Source organism: Equus quagga, chromosome 6 (genome assembly GCF_021613505.1).
Source record: "Equus quagga isolate Etosha38 chromosome 6, UCLA_HA_Equagga_1.0, whole genome shotgun sequence".
Classification (NCBI taxonomy): domain Eukaryota; kingdom Metazoa; phylum Chordata; class Mammalia; order Perissodactyla; family Equidae; genus Equus; species Equus quagga.
In genome coordinates, this window is record NC_060272.1 from 101,763,925 (window position 1) to 101,783,103 (window position 19,179).

At 39.8% G+C, this 19,179-nt stretch overlaps 1 protein-coding gene across 4 annotated transcripts in view; it reads right to left on the reverse strand.

The window, feature by feature from the left end:
- Window positions 1-19,179, reverse strand: part of CFAP95 (cilia and flagella associated protein 95) — a 68,535-nt gene that overhangs the window by 24,686 nt on the left and 24,670 nt on the right. For 2 of the 4 annotated variants that reach the window (XM_046664800.1, XM_046664802.1), the window contains exons 3-4: window positions 11,162-11,280; window positions 10,119-10,256 (exon numbers count right to left, since the gene is read on the reverse strand). In XM_046664800.1, coding sequence (XP_046520756.1) covers window positions 10,119-10,256; window positions 11,162-11,280 — 257 coding nt within the window. The remainder of the gene's footprint in view (window positions 1-10,118; window positions 10,257-11,161; window positions 11,281-19,179) is intronic. The other 2 variants (XM_046664801.1, XM_046664803.1) reach the window with 1 other exon arrangement.

The following is a 19,179-nucleotide window of genomic DNA, read 5'->3' on the forward strand; positions in this document are numbered from 1 at the left end:
TTCTCTTACTTTCAGCCAAATGTATTCCTTACTGATACATGATGAGAGTATTGACTGGTTATTTTTCTGTCTCACGTACTAGACAATGAGCTACTTCAGGAATGAGGGTGTCTTTTATCTCTATATCCCAAGAATCTAATTGTTCCTAATACATAGTAGGCACTCATTAAATGTTTAGGTTGAAAGAATGAATTCAGATATGTGAGACAAATTTAACTTCTTCTAATTTTCAAATTTAAATTCTTCTAATAATTTTTGGAAGCCATCTGAAAGAACAATATAAGGCTTACATGTTAGAGTAATAATTTAACTATGTAGGTGCCCAATATGTAATCAAGTTAAATACAGACAGCAGCAAAGATTTTTGTAATTTTGGAAAGTTCTTATTCCTATGAAATAATCTCTATGGTTCAAAGACACATACTATAGTCCTATCCACTGGATCCACTGAAGGCTTTAAGTAACTACAAATAATAATATTTTTATGATAACCACGTAGACTTTCAGTATTAGAAAGAGTAATACTTGTTATTTTGGTCATTACACTAATGTACACGGGATAAAAGGAAACGTTAGTAGTAAGTATAAATTCTACAACATTGACATTCCGAAAATCTTTATCACTTGCTTGTTTTATTAGCTCAGCAGTCCCAAAAGTTTGAACTGCTTACATACCTGATGGATTAGCAATAACAAAAACTATACCTATTGGCCAAATAATAGTAGAAGTAGCCATATAATCACTGTAATGAGGGACACAAAGGTTGTTTCAATTACCTATTGCTGTGGCTTCAAAGTTAATGGCTTAAAATAACAGCCATTTTATTATCTTTGATTATTTTGTGGGAAGACTGGGCTTAGCTGGGTGGTTTTTCTGCTCCATGTGACATTAGCTAGAGCTACAGCCATCCAGGTACTTGACTAGACTGGAATATTCAAGATAGCTCATTCACATGGTTGGCATTTCGTGCTGTCTGTTTTCTGGGAACTTACTTGGTTCTCCTCCCTGTGTCCTCTCCATGTGTCTTGGGCTTCTCACAGCATGTCAGCTAGAGTCCAAGAATTAGAAAGTAGAAACTACCAGTCCCCTAAGGTCTGCACTCAGAAGTCCCAGAACATCTCTTCTGTTACATTCTATTGATCAAAGTCAGTCACAAGTCCACCTCAGATTCAGAGGACAGGCAAATATCCTCCACCTCTTGATGGGAGCTGTGGCATGCATGTACAGAGAGGGAAGGAATGATCAGAGGCCACCTCTGAAGATTAGTGAACACGGTAAGTAAATCAAATAAGCTTATCTTCATAATTTTATCTTGAGGGCCTCATTAAACACACTTGAATATGAAAAAAATCTGGCCTTCAACCTGGTGGATGTAACTTGAATGGCTGTTCTAATGAAGTTAGAGCCAATAAAGACCTATAAGGATGATCTAAGTCAACCATCAATCCATCATGCCAAAACTTTAGATCTAACAGGCACTCTACCAGGTCCTTCACATAAAATTTCTTATCAAATTATTTGAATTACCTGCAAGGACACCAATAGAATAGGTTATTGTTACTCACCATTAAACTCTCCTGTGACAAGGCACGCAAGCCAAGTGAGGATCTGAATCACAACCCCAAATATTAACAAATGGAAAAGTGTCCCATCTACTTAGCCATTGGCTCCATGTACATCAGCTAAGGAAGGATACTCTATGCTGGAGTAATGCAAAGAGAAACAGCATTTAGGTTGACTCTGAAACCATTTCAGCAAATTTGGCCAACTAGAAAACCCATCATCACTCAGCACCAGCCAAGCCACCCACTCCAGGGAGCCCAGCTTGGTAATCTGACCTCACGCAGGATTCCTGCCCCACAGGGGAAAAGAGTCAAGCCAAGACCAAAGCATATCTTTGGAACAAGTAGCCCAGGTTGTTTGAAAAATGGGAAATCTGATTCCAGAAATTTCAAAAGGGATAAAGAATCTTTCACCAGTACTTCCTTTGTAAGCTTGGTGCACAAGGCCTGGACTGCCTAAATGTAGCAATTATCATCTCCACATTTACAGAGGAAAGCAATGTTCAGAGTTTTCCTAGTTGGCCTATCATTCAGAGAGGCAGCATAGAAGAATGGCTAAGACCATGACCTTTACTGCTAGACTGTGTCAGTTCAAATCACGGCTCATTATCACTTATCAGCTGTGAGAGTTTGGACATATTACTTGACTTCCCTGTGCCCTTGTTTTTCCCTCCATAGAATGCAGATAATGATGGAACCAACTGATAGAGTTTTTGTAAGGAGTAAATGAGTTAGCATATGTAAACCCCTTAAAATAATACCTGGCACATAATAAGCACCATATAAGTGTTTGTTATCATTATTATTACTCAAAATTATGTTATTGAAACCCAACTCAAACTTAATTAAAGCAAAAAAAACCCAAAAAACAAAGAAAGGAAAACGTCAGCACATGTGAAAAGGATGTCGTCAGAATTCTGTCTTCTTCCACACATCTGCTTAGCTTCATTTACAAATAGATGCTTCCCCAGCAGCAAGATGCCCTCTGTAACTTGCTACCTGGAGCAAGAGAGGGCATCTTGCCCCAAACTCCAGTTACTATGCTAGAGTGCTTTCTGATTGGCCTGGCCTGGGTCATGTGGCCAACACTTGGGCTTGTGGGGAGGTAGAAGAGGGGAGCAGAATCAGTGCATCCATGAGATGGCCTAACTGGATTACATTGAATGGGAGAGGGGGTGAGGTTCAAAAGAAGAAAGCTCGATACACAAAAACAAAAGGTCCTGCAAAGACTAAAACGGGGAATGAAGAATTGAATTCAGGTCTGTCTCATTCCCCTTCCACGGTGCTTTCACCACACTACTCTCCTCTTCACATTTTCTTTGTCGTAAACTTCATCACCATCATCACCAACAACTGGATGTTATTTTATCAAGAGACAACCCACCACACAAGTGCCTGATTAGAAAAGAAAGTAAACGCCTTGAACTGTACTTTGAGAAAAGAAAGAAAAACCTCTCTTGTTACTCATGTGGAGTCCCTTACCTCTGAAGAGTGCCAAGGGTTTCACTGAGGCTAATGCCACAGTGAGGGGAATAAATTGAAAGGGTTTAAACTGTTGCCTAAGCTTGCTACAGCTACTGTCAAGTAATCACTCCACACACAGATAAGTGCTCTGTGCCGACAATGAACACTCAACTGCTTGAGCTATTTTTTGGCCTCATTTAACTTGTCCATTTATGCAACTACAGATGTTTTTCTCCCTAGGAGTATAAAATTTTAGAGCAGGAAAGGACTTTACAGATCATTTGGTTCAATTCCTTCATTTTCCAGATGGAAACAACTGAAGCCCAGAGAGGGTTATTAGCCAGCACAAGGTCACATAGCAGGGTTAGTGCAGGTCCAGAAGTAGAACCGATGTTTTCTATTTTCCCTTACCATGTCCTTTCTGAAGAACCATACTGTGTCCAAAAATCTACCCAGTGATGCAAAACACTATTAATTTTTTTCTTCTCCAGTCATAGTGATCACATAAGTGCTTGGATGAATTCTAGAAACAAGATACATTTACCAGAAAAATTCAGCAATATACACTAATCACTATCACCTGGAGGCAATGAAATTTGCTAAAAATGACAAGACACAGTGGTTAGGGCTGACCTTGTGAGGGGTTTACCTTGTCTACTTCTCCGTCCTCCCGTAGGTAGCCAGTGCTCCTGGGCTGCCCACAAACTCACCCAGGCTCCCATGGACCTGCTTCTCACCCAGCAAATACTCTAGGCCAGAATTGGCTTTTCCCTGTCAAAAATCTAACTTCTGTGAATCATTATCCCAGGATCATACATGGTTATATACACATATTTAAATAAGGGCTTCTGAGAAAGAAAATATTAAAATTATGTTTATACTACATGTCCCTTTCAAAATCGGATCTGCTTGATAATTTTTGTTCTGTTGTTCCGGGTTCTGGTTGTTTGTTTGTTTAATGGTCACAGACATAGTCCAGATATTATACATGGAAAACCTTACTTATTAGGATGAATCAGCTACAACTGTCTGGTTCTACGGACAAATCACTAAGTGATTTTGTATTATATAATCAGATATCCAGGGGCCTTCTGATAACTAGTGAGTTAGTTTTCCAAGCTTCATAAAGAGTACTTCCAAATTAAGTGGAAGTTGCTTGAGGATTCTTGAAAACAAGGTAGGAAGATAATGAAGGACACTTAAATTAACTTACTAATTATCTTCATGATCCCATCCACTCTTCTTAACGTGCGTTAAAGAAAATATGCCTCTCATTACTTTTCTATACCTTTAATGTCTCTATCCACGTAGTAAAAGTAATGTATGTTACAGACCCCCGAAATATGCAACTGTACCCATTTGAGACTATAAGTGCACTGTTGATATCTAACAGGTCTGTGAGCCTCCTTGACTTTCATCCCCTCCATCATTGGCCAACACCAATTCCTTGGAAACTCAATGGTGGAAATTCAACTAACTCTCAAGAGAAATAATAACTCTAGTTCTAGACGAGCTCAATTGGCCTCAAAGTGTATCAAAGTCATTTCTCAAGTTTAAGTCATTGATACCACTTTTAGTCTCAACCTGACTGCTCCCTATGTTACAATATTAAAGTGTATCTCTGTCTGGGGCATATGCGGAAAGAATCATTCACAGAGGCCTTTTCTCTAGTTAAGATCAGGAGTGATAAGTCCAGTGATGTCAAACATTCTAGTTGTTCTGATTTTCAACATGTTCCACTGAGACGTTTGCTGCCAATTTAAGGAAGAAAGGTGTTGTGCCTTCTCTATACATTGGTCCAAAATAAAGTGGGTTGGCTACTGGTTGAATTGTGAGAAAAGAAAAAGACTGTCATATGCCATCACAACGTAATGGACGCTATCTAAAAGTTAAGATAAACGCATCTGACTATTGTTTCCTTAACAACAAAACTATACCTCTATTCTGTTTTTTTGTTTGTTTTATTAAGAGGTAACCTGAAGTTTAAATTTCCATTATGATTACAGCATTTCTTTTATAAGTTGAAGCACATTATTTTGGTCCATTGAGCAAACTCATTCTTATTCATTGCCTTTTAAAGTTGACATTTAACTTCCACAGCTGTACAGTTGGCAAGAAGCAAAAAAATACTTAATATTCAGGACAGTAGATTCTAAAACACCACAGCACTCTATTATATGGAACATCCTATAATTAGTGTGCATTAACTGAAAGAAAGAATTACATATGGAATTAGCAGAGGATGGTTGAAGGTGCTCATGTATTCATTTCCTTGCTAATCATCATGAATCAAATAAAACCAACAAGTAATTCTAGCAATTCAAACTAATAAGGGTTGATTTTCTAAGAGACTATGTCTTCTAATGCATTTACCAGAATAGAATTAAGAACAACTTTTGGTTCTACAGGCCTTGAAACCCTAAATCAAATCAGATTGGAATTAGCCATACCCCTTTTCCGTTATAATTTGCTGTTCAACATCAAAAATAATTTATGCACTCAAGAAGTAATTATTGTGCATCTGCTGTAAGTCAGGCTCTCTGCTAGGCACTGGGGATAAAGCTTTGACAGTCTTGCCCTTCAGAGCATTGAATTTAGCAAGAAAGACAAACAAGAATGCAAGTAATTGCAACCAAGATGAATAGTGTTAGGACAAAAGAAGTACACGGTGCCACAAACACCCACAAGGGACCTACCATGGGGGCTGTGGGTGGCTGTAGGAAGGGAAGGTCCTCTGGAGGAGGTGACATTTCAAATGAGACTTGATGACTTCAGAGTTAAGATTACATGTACACATGACATCTTGCCTCCTCAAAAAGCTCCACTGAAGCCACATTAAAGAGACTTAAAAAATAATAAACCGACAAGAACAAGGAGAATAGGAAAAGGGACAAGAGAAACAAATTTTGGAAGCTCGAGAGAAGATGGACAAGTGGTCTCTGGCTCAGAAAGCTGAATAAATCCTAAAGCAGCAAAGCAGGATTGAGGGGGAGCTGTTCGAGAAGCAGTTAGCCCTCTAAGCGCTTCCTCAGAACCCACTGCAGGGTTACTGCCCCTCCCCTACTCCAGCAGGAAGCTAGAAATTTATTCACTGGAAAGGGTAAAAGAGAAAGTCCTTGATCAAGAACATGGCTCAGTGACCGAACACAATGAAAGATTAATATCAACATCCCAGCCAACTGCCCTGCTCACTTCAAGAACACAGGTGCCAGCCCTTCACCCTGTAGCTGGGCGATTAGGGGAGCTTCCTCTGGGGGATCTGACCAGCCTACCAGGAAAGACTAAAATACGGAAACCAGGGCTTCTGCCAAAAGAAAAAAGACCCACCTAGATCCCTCCAGCAAAGCAGCAAGTCAACAAGCCTCACTCATAGGCTCCGAGCCTCATCTCCTAATCACGAGCAGGAAACCCAAATTGATTACCAGACATCTGAGGGAAGCTCGTAGCATGGAAGATAAATACCATACCAACAAATAAAAAACGACCAAAAAAGCTTCTTGGTGGAAACAGACTATGCACGGAGAAAAATATTTAAGAAAAACAAATTGTCACCAATACCCCCAAATAGATAAGAGAAGATATTGCAGATATGAAACTGAAAAAAGAAAGGATCATATAAAAACAGAAGGATTCAGAAAACAAAAAGAGAACTCAATAGTAAGGTTGAACAAACAGAGCAAAGTAGATCGTAAGAACAAAAATAAAATAGAAAAGAAAAGAAAATTAATTTCTCTGAACTGATAGATATGAGTTTCTAGACTGAAAGGGTTTACCAAGCGTCTGGCCTAGCTGGCTTGCACAGCCCTTACCATGTATGCATCAGTTACTGTTCTAACTGCTTTACATGTTAACTTGCTTGATCATCGCAACAACCCTATAACACGGGTGCCTTTATAATTATCATCCGCATTTCACAGATGAAGAAACTAAGGTACAAAATGGCTAAGCAACTTGCCCAAGATCATACAGCTAGTAAGTGGCAGGACCAGGATTTGAAGGTAGGTGATGTAGGCCCGGAGCCCACTACACATATTACCAAGCAGGAGGGAGCACCATTGTGAAATTTCAGAATATGCTATAGACAGTTTGTTTGATTTTTTGAAACCAAGGGTATGTATTATTTTGATAGTGCATACAGAGCCCGGCCCTTGACCAAGAACCTGAGGGGAACATCATGCAGACATCTTTTCCCACCTCCATACACAACTTCCTTCTCTCCAATACCCTGTCCTACAAATTCCAGTCACATCAGAAGGTCTAAATACTTATTCCTGCCTCCCAGCTCAACAAAAACACTGCTCTACATGGGCTCTCCTCCCTGCACCACAGTCGGGAAGAGTGTCATTGGTGAGTATGTCAGAGAGAATGTGATGCCCCTCTCACCTCAAGGAGCACAGAGCCACACTGGTCACTATGCAAAACCTGACAACAGCTGCCTGACTTACTTTGCCCAGTTCTATAGTTATTCATGGCAGGATAGTAAGTCTGAAACCAGTTCTGGTATGCTTGAAGATATCTTTATTTGACCCCCACATTTAAATAATTCTAGGTTCAAAATTCTTTCCTTCAACACTTTAATGTTACGCTTTTGCATCCAGTTGCTGTTGGAAAGTTAATGCCAACCTGATTTTTATTATTTTGCCTTATATTTGCAACTGTTTTCTTTATTTCCTTAAGTAATAAAGCTTTAAATTTCTGTTCCATTGGTTTTAAACTCCTGGTGCATTCATTCCTTTGGGTCTGCTTCCTCTGATATAGACTGCCTATATCTTGTCATTCATCAGAATGCTTTTGTTCTTTAGATGTGTCTGACTTTTTTTTGTTTAACTGACACTTCATCTGTATTTTTCCTGAGTCTATCAGTTGCCTCTGCTTTTGATGACAACATAGGTGGCCCATTGAAAAGAGAGGCTCAACTGGCATCTTTACTGCGAGTGTAGGGGATATGAGTTGAGTGCCTCTACTGCAGATCTCTGGGTGTACGTGCACTTGTTTCCCCTGGCATTTCATTCTCCTTAAGATACACTACCCAGTTCCTCTGATGCATGACCTCCTTCTCTAATCGGAGCTGGGGAAGACAACTCCAGGTCCTACTGGCTATCCATGGCTAACATCACAGATTCCGATGCTGAGATCAGAGCTTCAGGGAGGTAGGTTGTTGGCATCAAAACCTCTCTTATGTAGAGCCCTGGGTGTCTCATTTGCTGCCTTGGACTGAACACAGCAAAATCAGTGCAGAAAATCCAACTTTGATCATATAATCTAAGTTTTCAAACACAATAGACAAGACTTGTTCAGTTTCTGTCCAAGCCTGGCCCACTGCGATCACAGCTCCCACCCTAGACTGGCTCAAGACTCCATCTAGAGACTTCAACTCTTGCCTTCTTCCTTCTGACCTCCTCCCATCCCCTCAGACCTCTCCTGCTTTAGCTCATCATTTTCTTAAGAGTTCCTCAGGGTTTTGATAAAGTTGTTAAAGTCTGCCTCTGGATTCATTCTGCCTTCCTATGTCTTGGCTGGAACTTCCAGATTTCAGTGCAGGTAAGAGAACCAGAAGGATGTTTTTAGTTCTTTACTTTGATGGAAGCCAGAAACACATTCTCCTCAAGGATCATCCTGGGGTTACTCGTGGACCTTCCAGCCCATTTAGAGGTCCTACAGCAGGCTGTGGAGGACATAAGCCAGGCCAGTCTTGCTGGAGCCATCAGAGTTAGAACCACAGGGTTAGAACACCTGGCCATAATCACAACAGTTAACTGGGAAATGGGGTGGGATATTATCATTTAGGGCACTCCCCAACCCCACCCCATGCAGACTCTGGCATTAGTTCTAATGCCAGACAGTTCTCAAAGGAAGCAAAAACATCCAAATTTCTGGTGATCATGACAGGCACTTATATCCTTATAATGCACAATCCAATAGAGTCATGCGTTGCTTAATGATGGGGATACATTCTGAGAAATGCATCCTTAGGTGATTTTGTTGTTGTGCGAACACCATAGAGTGTACTTGCACAAACCTAGATGGTAAAGCCTACTACACACGTAGGTTATATGGTACTAATCTTATGGGACCACTGTCATATGTGAGGTCCATCGTTGACTGAAAAGTCGCTATGTGGTCGGTGCATGACCGTACTTAGAATTTTGTCATGCTTGTAAGTACCTATATTTTCACATCAATTATCTATATATCATTACAGAAATTATGAAAGTTTGTCTTCTTTAGAAGGATGAGTGGAAAGGAAATTTCTTTTCTGTAGTAACAAGTCATGCTGCCCCCAAAATAAATTTCTTTCTTTTATCAGTAAAAATAGCACTCTCTTGTTATACAGTCAATTCTCATTATTGACACTAATGTTCTATAAAGTCACTGTGAACACTGAATTGGCAAGTACTGAACCATTGCTGATAGTGGAAATACAGGGTTAGGTTCCTGAGAGCTTCTGGTCACAATATTTTCGTCAACCAATCAATACATAACTTGGTTTTATACTGTTTCTGTTCAAAGACTGTTTATTTAGTATATATAGTTGACTCACTAACATTGAGCTCACAGCCAACAGCACTGTCACTCATGCCTGAATGAAGCTTATGTAACACACATATTTTCTCTGTAAGGCACATCACAGCCTTCTTATGCTTAGGAACATCAGCCAGCACTTTAGCTCTATACTTTGGAGCCATTTCAAACAGCAAAATCACCAAGAAAAAGCACAATAAAATGGTATTAAATAGACCATGCAAAGGACATTTGCTTACAGTATGAGAGCCAAAACGAGAAGGCAGAGCCTCGCCTTGTTCAACCTAAGCTGGGAACATGTGCATGGGGTGGCTCACTTTCTTCACCACTTTATGCATGTCTGTGAATGACTGCAACAGCACCCCAAGTGTTGATTTGGGGTTACAAATACATTTTATTGAGTAGGAGAATTCACAAACATGGAATCTGAGAATAATGAGAATAGACTGTATTATTATTATTAATGCTACGCGTCTTAATGAAAAAAATCCTTTTGTTAAAGGAAAGAAGACTATAAGATGCCACAGAAAGGACATCTTGTTGACCTTGTACACCCCTTGCCTCCTCACCCCAGCAACAAATCTCCTGAATCGTTAAGAAACCTTTGTGCAATCTGCAGTGGTTTAGGGACTACTAACACTTTGCGTCGATCTGGTGGGTGTCTAGTGAAGAGAGCTCCAAAGCCTGTCGCAGGCAATCCAGTGTCCCTGGAAACAAGATAACAATTTTTAGAAATATGTCAGACTGGCATTTATAAACTTTCAAAGCCATACAAAAACTAACTTAGGGCTGACTTTATGATAAATAATTTTTAAAGGATTTTCATGTTTACAACTTTAATACACTTTGCAAAATAAAATTTCCCAATATGTAAATGGAAATTGCAGCATTTGGTCATTACTCTACTGCATTTTCCAATAATGACAATATAAGATAAAGTCTATGTCACACACTTGCATGGAAAGGTGTTCTGCCAGCTTGCAGGACTCCAGATATGACTAATAAACAGTTCCTCCCCTCAAGGAACTCTCTGTCTTGGGGAAAACACACATACATATAAATAACTATAATGTAAGTTCAACTATTATGTAGAACATAAACAAAATGCTCAGGGGGCAAGAATATAAGAGCAATTAATTCTGATTAGTGACAGCTTACCTAATTCTTACTGCATGTCAGGCAATATTTCTGTGCATATTTCATACTTCATTTCATCTAAACTTTGGAACAAACTTGTCAAATAGATACTTTTATAATTCCCATTTTACAAGTGAACAAACTGAGGATTATAGACAAAACAAATTTCACAAGTAAATTATGAGGCTGGGGTTCAAACCTAGATAGACAGAATCCTGACCAGAAAAAACATGTACAGAGGAAATGACATTTTAACTGGACCCAGAATGAGTAGTGCTGATTGGCAAACAACTGAGAGAAAGGGAATTCCAAACGGTGAGAATAGCATGAATAGAAAGCATGGAAGCTTGAGATGTGTTATTGTGCTTGATGTGTTCCTGTAATGTGTAGCTGGGGCCTCTATACCTCTTCACTACTTATTTAATCCTTTCCTGCATGTGCATGCTCTGTAAGCAAAAGGAAGTATTAAAAATACCTTTCAATAATCCCAGAGTTCATTGTTTCCTCATTCAATAAAGGCTTGCTCTTTATTTCAGCCAATTCTTTGTTTAAATAAACTTGTGCCATTTGTTCATGTGTTTCTGATATCCAAATCTGGAAAAATAGAAGCCACAAATAAAAAAATAAATTGTCAAAATAGTCAGTTAGTAAAATATATTTCTGTTGAAGTACATTCTGATTTTAATTGTTGACTCCATTGACATTAAAAAATAAGCAACGTCTCATAGCAGTCAACTATTTCATTGTCAATATGCAAAAATGGCAATTCCTTACTACGTGTTCTTGGAAAATAAAAATCAAATTGGTTGTTTCTGTGAAATGAAAAGTGCTGCATTCAACTAAATACTCTCTCTCCTTTCTACTTCCCTCTCAAGGTTAGTATATTTTAACTGCCCTAAGTGAGAAAAATTTTGTAGCAATCAATTTGTAAATCACATAGAACTTCAGATACCATCATCATCATCATTGTCATCATCATCATTATTATCCATTCTCTATTACAGAAGATAACTCAATAAATTATCAAGCAATTATTACTATGAGGAAAACCTACAGATTGTAAGACGTACTCAAACCAACTGCAGAAGCATCACGGGTTACATCCAGGGGATCTTAGGAACAAAAGTGGATGCTGAGGATTCAACATTTTCTCCCTACAAAACTCAGGAAGATTACCAACATGGTAGAGCAGAGAACCAAAACTCACTACCACCAAGACAGCCTATTATTTAAGACTAGATTCTCCAAGAATGGAAGCTCCAGATCACAATAATCCCACTAGATTTGTGTTTGTTTTTTTAAAAAAGAAATCACTCTTTAGAAATTTGTAGCCTTCAACTTCAAGAATATCATGGCTATAGTCAAACACCTTTGGTCCACTTTGGGTCAGTATAATAAGGCTCTGTTATAACTAGGAATCTACCCTACTCAAAGCAATTTTAACTATAGTCTCTGGTCCTAATTCCCTGGTCTACTCCATGTGTCTATAGATCCTTGGCTTCTCTGACCACTGCTCCCTAAGACCTCAACCTCATGAATCACCATCCTCCCAGCCCAATTTCCCAGCTCTGACTTCTATACCCTTAGCTCAACCACTCTTCCTCGTAGATCCTCAGGTTCACAAGTCAATGGTAGGGGGCACTGTATTGGGTTTCATATTATATACTTAAACAAAAAAGAAGACATAGCTTTTGGGAAAAAAAAATTACTAGTCAACATTTCATTTTAAGGTGTAAGGTTGACCCCAAAATTAACCTTAGATATGCTCTGATCATTTCCAGCAGTATAATATTTCAATAAATCAATCAATACCTTTAAAAATCATGTGAAACAGATGCTAAACATGAAATAATGAGGAGTAAAAGGAAACAACAGCATCAGTGAATCTTAAGTTTATTGAGTGCTTATTCTGTTTCAGACACTGCCTTAAGCACTTTATATGCATTATTTCACTGAATACTCAAAGGCACCCTATGAATGTTGTGTATGAAACATGGTTACAGAAGGAAAAAAACAATCAAATAGGGAAATGAGGAGAGTTAAATGAAAATCTATTTATGGAAATGTGGCCTAGCATTCAGAAAATCAACAAACAATGTGGAAGCACCCTGAGGATAGCACTAGTGGTGAGCCATAGGGTAGGAACAGTTACTGGAACCCAGAAAGACCTACAGCTATAAAGAAAAGGCCACTTGATAGTTGTGGCTTTCAGCACAGACACACAGTGTCTTAGTCCATTCAGGCAGCCATTACAAATACCATAGACTAAGTGGCTTATAAACAACAGAAATTTATTTCTCACAGTTCTGGAAGCTAAGTCCAAGATCAAGAAGCTGACAGATTCAGTGTCTGGAGAGGGCTATCTTTTCACTGAGTCCTCACATGGCAGAAGATGGGAGGGAGCTCTCTCTTTCTTAAGGGCAGTAACCCCATTCATAAGGGCTTCCAAATGCCCCATCTCCTAATACCATCACACTGGAGGTTAGGATTTCAACATTTTAATTTTGGGGGAACACAAATATTCAATCTGTAGCACACAACCACTGCTAAACCATGGCCCTGCAGGGAGAAAACCACCAGAATAAATGTCCAAGCTAACTCTCCACCCACTTATCATCACCTGTCAGTGACTTCCACAGGCCAGTCCCAACTGGAAGCCAGAGGGCAAGGGAGCTCATTGATGCAATCCGTAAAGGTCAGCCTCCTTGGCACTAAGCAGGGTTAAGAAGAGTGGAGAATGCATCTGAAGGGCGAAAGAACACTTGGCACAGTTTATCCCCATTTTAAGTATGGGAAAATTGAGGCTGAAATGGATTAAGTAGCACTCAAGTAAACCAGCAAGAAAGTAGATGTTCCACCATTCAAAACTCATGTATCTGACTCATTCACACATTCATTCATTCATCCATACCTATGAAGTGCCAGGCATCCTACTAGGTTCCAGGGCTAGAGTAGTAAAAACTCCAGAGCTCACTAAGGTGAGTTATAGGAAATCATGGGCATTATGGCAATAACAATAGCACATGGCCAGAAACCATTCTAAATGTCTTCATATTAAATGCTCATGAAAACTCCACTATTCTCACTTTACACCTGAGAAAACAAAGACATGGAAGTTTTAGACTCTTGACCAACATTACAATCTAGTAAACGGTGGAGCCAAGAATCAAAGAGAAGCTGTCTGACTCCAGAGCCCACTGTTAACCTCTGTGTGGCCTGTATTAGAGGCAAATGTTATCCCCTGATATTAGACCTCCCATCTTCATCAGTAACCTCCAGATTTTAGCAGGGTACATGGTGTTTCAGATGACATTTTCCAGCCTCCCTTTAATTAGATATGACTAGTGACTGGTTCTAGACAATGGGACATAAGTGGAAGTAATTTATGTAACCTCCAGGAAAGGTCCTTCTGTTTTTCTCTTCCTGCTACATGGAATGTGGACATAATGACAGGTTTCCAGCAGCCATCTAGGGCCCTGCCCAAGGCATGGCAGAGCAGAAAGCTGGAAGGAATTGGTCCCTGACAATTTTTGGAACTTCCATACCAGTCCTGACCTGCTATCCTCCAGACTGTTTAAATGAAAGAATAAAACCTTATGTGAACAGCCACTGTTGATTTGTGGGTTCTGTTGCATGTAGGCAAACCTAAGCCTATACCATCTTAATGTGAAAAATCACTTTGGTCTAGAAATGTTCATAACCTGACATAAGGGTGGGTAATTTATAAAAGAACTTCCATATGTTTAAAAGTCTTTTGGGCTTTATATATAGATCACAAACTGGAGACTGGCAATTTGGTATGTGAGATAGCTAAATTAACACATCACAAACTCACAGGATAATCACTAAAATTTCCATTTAATTTGCATAATAAAATCTAGCTTGAGTCAAATGGTAATATAAAAAATATCTAATGTTTGTACAGGAAGTTTACTTCATAATATCATTCTTATTCCTCATTTTCCTGAGTATACATTTTTTTTAAAGATCCAATTTCTAATCTTCTAAGATGAATTCTTCCGATATGTGCTGCATTTAAGAAAACCCAGTTGACAGATAACCTGGGTAATTGGTAAAGGGAAAGAGCAGGACTTCCTCTCAAGTTCCACATTTGAGGGTAACCAGCCTCTTTCTGCTGAGGATAACTTACCTGCTGGCAGAATCTCTGTTGGCAAGATTCATTGTAGATGATCCCCAATTGACCTTTCTTTCTCGGGTTGCTTATAAGGGTCCCCAGAAAGCATACTCCTCTGATCCGTGCTGAAGGAAGTGCAGGTACTTCCCAATACAAGTACCCCTCTGATGCCATAGGCTTCTTCAGGAATGAGAGAGAGCCGAGTCCACCACATCCCCCAGCTTCAGGGGAACACCTATCAAATTCCCTCCCTGATATCCTTGAGGCCCTACTCTGCAGCTTAAAGTGAAGAGGACATACTTCCCGCCCCTATCCCATGGGGACAAGAGGGCTGGGACTCAGCATGCATACTCTCTCCAAACAGCTCCTCCAAATTTCAAATACTCTCAGCCAGGTCTCTTCAATTTCAACCTTTTCTTTCCCTCTTTCTTTCCTTCTTTTTTATCTACAAGGTGGATGAGAGACCAATAGGCTCAAAACCAAATACTCCCGAAATTCTTTGCATGTTCTACATCAGTGATCCGGCACTTCACTTTGGAATGAAGGAGAAGTCGGCATCTATCATCTTAGATCTTCAGTCATAACTGAGGAAGAGGCTGATTTTTAAAAAACAACAGTCCCTCTACCAACTGTGGCTTTTTTGCACCGTTGCCAAAAAAGTCATCATCAAAAACAAGTAATACCAAGACTTTGTCAAAAGTCTTTACCTTTAAAAATCATCCAAAAGTCTATTCCTATTTCTCAGCAGTGGCTTTGCCCTTGGAAATTCTGGCTCCGTTTTCCTGTCTAGGTAAACTCAGTAGTGTCATATGCAGATTATTGAAAGGATCCCAGAGAAGAAAAGAGGTCCCCTCTTCATCATTATTTTGAACAGCTGGGACTCAGGGGATGCAATCAGAAAAATAATTTCATCTTTTTTCTCCACTGCCTGTTCAAGCTCGCCTTTATGGGATGGTCCTCTCCCTGCCCCTAGAAATAAATCTTGGACAAGTACATATTTTCTTTTGATCACTCTCAGATAACAAAACCAGTCTCAGTTAAGTAATTAATATTAATAGAATAATCACAAGAGGGACTTTTAGTTGTCTAGTTGTCTGAGGAAAGGGAGAAAAAGAGCAAGTGAAGAAATAGAAAATCAGCCAACCCTCCCCCGACCCCAGCCCCATACACCCACTTCCCTCTGCATACTTCCCTGGAGCAGACCCTAGCTGGAGGAGGAGAATATCTCCAACCTTAAATGAAATTTATAATTTTGATGGGTTATTTTAATTATTGAAATGTGACCAGCAGACATTTTATTATCTAAGAGTGATCATAAAAATTATGGAAACTGCACAAGATTTTATCCAGGGGTAGAGAAAGAATTAATTCCACAAAGTGTGGTGAATAGAGAGTGGAGGCAGAGAATGTCAGGGGGGTGGGGGCGGTATGATTGTACATTTTGAGTCTCATTTGTTCAACTTAACAGTTATGCCTGCTTAAGCAAACTGATATACATGAAAAATTAAAATCTAGTTTCTCTAAAAGTTAAATTTGGGCATGATTATTAATATAGAAAAAGAGTTGCTGAGGAGAGTGATGGGATCAAAATGGCAGACAGCTACCATCACTCCTGCCCCAAATTCCTAGAAATGACAAAGACAATCTTTGCTAGAATAAATAAACACATAGTTGCAGCAGAAGACAAGGAAAGTACACTCAACTGGCCAAAATTTACACAGAATTCCTGAAACAGGAAAGGTGGATGCAATTGTGCTGATATTGGCAAAGACAATCCAAAGTAGATCCAGGAGAGGATGCTGGAACTGGTGGCATCGACTCCAAGCTCAGAGATTATGGAGAGAGGAAGCAAGAGGGGGCCCTGACTCAAATGCCCATCATCCCCGAACATCTTCCTTTCTCCTGGTTTAAGTGGTTCTCCTCCTGCGGCATTTAAAAGTACTCCATTTACAAAAATTTGATCCATATGCCTCTTTTAGGTACTTAGATCTGAATGCAAGGAGCATCTGTAAGATTATATTGCTCAAAACACTATTCTACTATGTCAATCAAAGAAAAAAATACCTGAACCAATTAAGTAAATGATAATTGAATTTCTCAGATCTGGTATAATTATACTCTTCTGTACCCCTTTTAGGGTTATTAACTTTTAAATGTCACATTTTCATCCACTAAAACAGCTCATATTTGAGACCTACTTAGCTATTCTTCATCTATTCATAAAATGAATGTTAGCACACTTTTGTACTGTTCATTTATTTGCCATTTTAAAGTCAAAAATGACTATGATGCTGTTAATACTAATATTAGCCTGATTTGCTCATCAATGTTGTCTTGTTAGTTCCAAAAATGCCTTGGCATTGATCCATTAGCTAAATAAGAAAAATCTGTTTAATAAAATTACTCATGTTTTTCTTTGTTCCTTTATGTCTGAAAAGTTCTCACCTTCTATGACACAACATCAAATGTGTTGTGTACCTAAGCCTTCTGAGTTTATGGAATTCAACACGCACTTTCTCCGAAGTGGTCTTACACGAATGATTGTGACAGGGCCTTTGGTAGTGCTGTGAGGATTCTCGGGTGAGGGATTTCACAAGTGAAGAAACAATGATAGAAGTACTCCTGATAATTTTAGTTTGTGTGGGACTCACTCTGGTATAATTAAGTAGCACCTGAATAAAGTGCAAATAAAATACCAAAACAAAATACTGCTGTTTAAAATACTATTTCCCATGATCGCTTAGACTAGTAAGACAATCAGAGAAACTCCAGTGGCTTGAATTACTGCTCCCCCGTGAATCTGCATCCTCCATGGCCCCACTCGGCCTTCTGAAGTCTGAGGGACTACTGGAGTAGGAATTCAATTATGCCACCACTGAAACCTGAGTGGTACGTTTCCAGATTCCACCAACAGATGGTTCCTTTAGGGTTCATTCAGGAGCTTCACAATGGCCACCTCCACTAGAAAGCCATCCCTGACCCTCCCCTCAACTCATTTCAATTCAGGGGCCCTTCACAGATCCTGATCTTCTCCCTGTCACAGCATCCATCATACACTTTGCCACTGTGGTTGTACGCCCCCTTTCCCCCATAAGCCTGTGAGCTCCTGATGTACAGGGACCTTGTTTTGAATTATATTTCTTACCCCAGCACTAGCATAATAACTTGATATAATGTTTCTTACCCCAGCACTTAGCAAAATAATAAGGCCTCAATACATGTTTGTTGAACGTAGACTTCCTTTCTTCTTTCCTTCCTTCCTCCCTTCCTTCCTTTCTTTCTTCCTTCTTTCTTCCCACAAATATTTATTGAGCACCCACTATGTGCCTGGAAGCATTCCAGGAACTGGAGATCCAGCAGAAAACAAAACAGAACAAAGTCCCTTCTGTCAAAGAGTTTGTATTCTAGTAGAGGGAGACAGACAATTAACAACTAAATAAGTCTAAAATATGTCCAGTGATTTAATTGCCATGAAAAAACCTAACGTAAGGGAAGTGGATAGAGAGTGATGATGTGAATGGGCTGCTCTTTTATATGCAAATGGGCAACTGGCTCATTGAACAAGTGGGACTTGTAAGTAGATACAATCAGAAAACGAATCTATTCTTCCTCCATCATTTGGAGGTCTAATTCTTTCCTATGCTCCTTAATGAAATATAGGACAGGTCCCAGGATTCTTCTGGTCATTCTCAGATAACATAAAAACCTTCTGGCTACTTCTGTCCCAGAGTCTTATTGAGGTAAGTAAAATAACCAGCCCCAGGTACTAGTCAAATCTCACACTTCATTTAAAATGAAAGATTCTCCTTCCTTCACCTTGGGCTGCTGTGGCTTGGACTACCTCAGTGGAAAAGGGGAGCACAGTTGACTTCTTCCCAATTGACCCCCTTGAACTTCTTCCCTACTCCCCAACTCCCTCTGGCTCCTTGGGAGTTGAAGCCAAGGGTATGGGGATACGAGGAAGGAGAGAGGTAAAGGCAAGAAAGGTGGAAGAGTCATCCTGTTTTGGTTTCCTCTTGGCATGTCTGTCTCTGATGCTCTCTGGCATTGGTAGAAGTTCAAAGTTGACTTTCTTGGAGTGTTCTGGTAGATCCTTTCTCGGAGCATTCAATGGCATGTTACATGACACAGGATGCCACTGGCTGGACTTAAATGTCCTGCCTCAGCCCCTGGGAATCCAGCTGATTCCCCTCCCATCCCTAACTGAGGGGCTCTTGGGCAGGCTCTGAATTGGCTCCGTGTTATCTTTCTCTTCCACATGGCCCACACTTGATCCCCAAAAGCCACATCTGGGCCTGACCACTCACTCATCCTCGTTCCACCACTGATGTACATGTGGCTAGTTCCCTTCTTTCTGC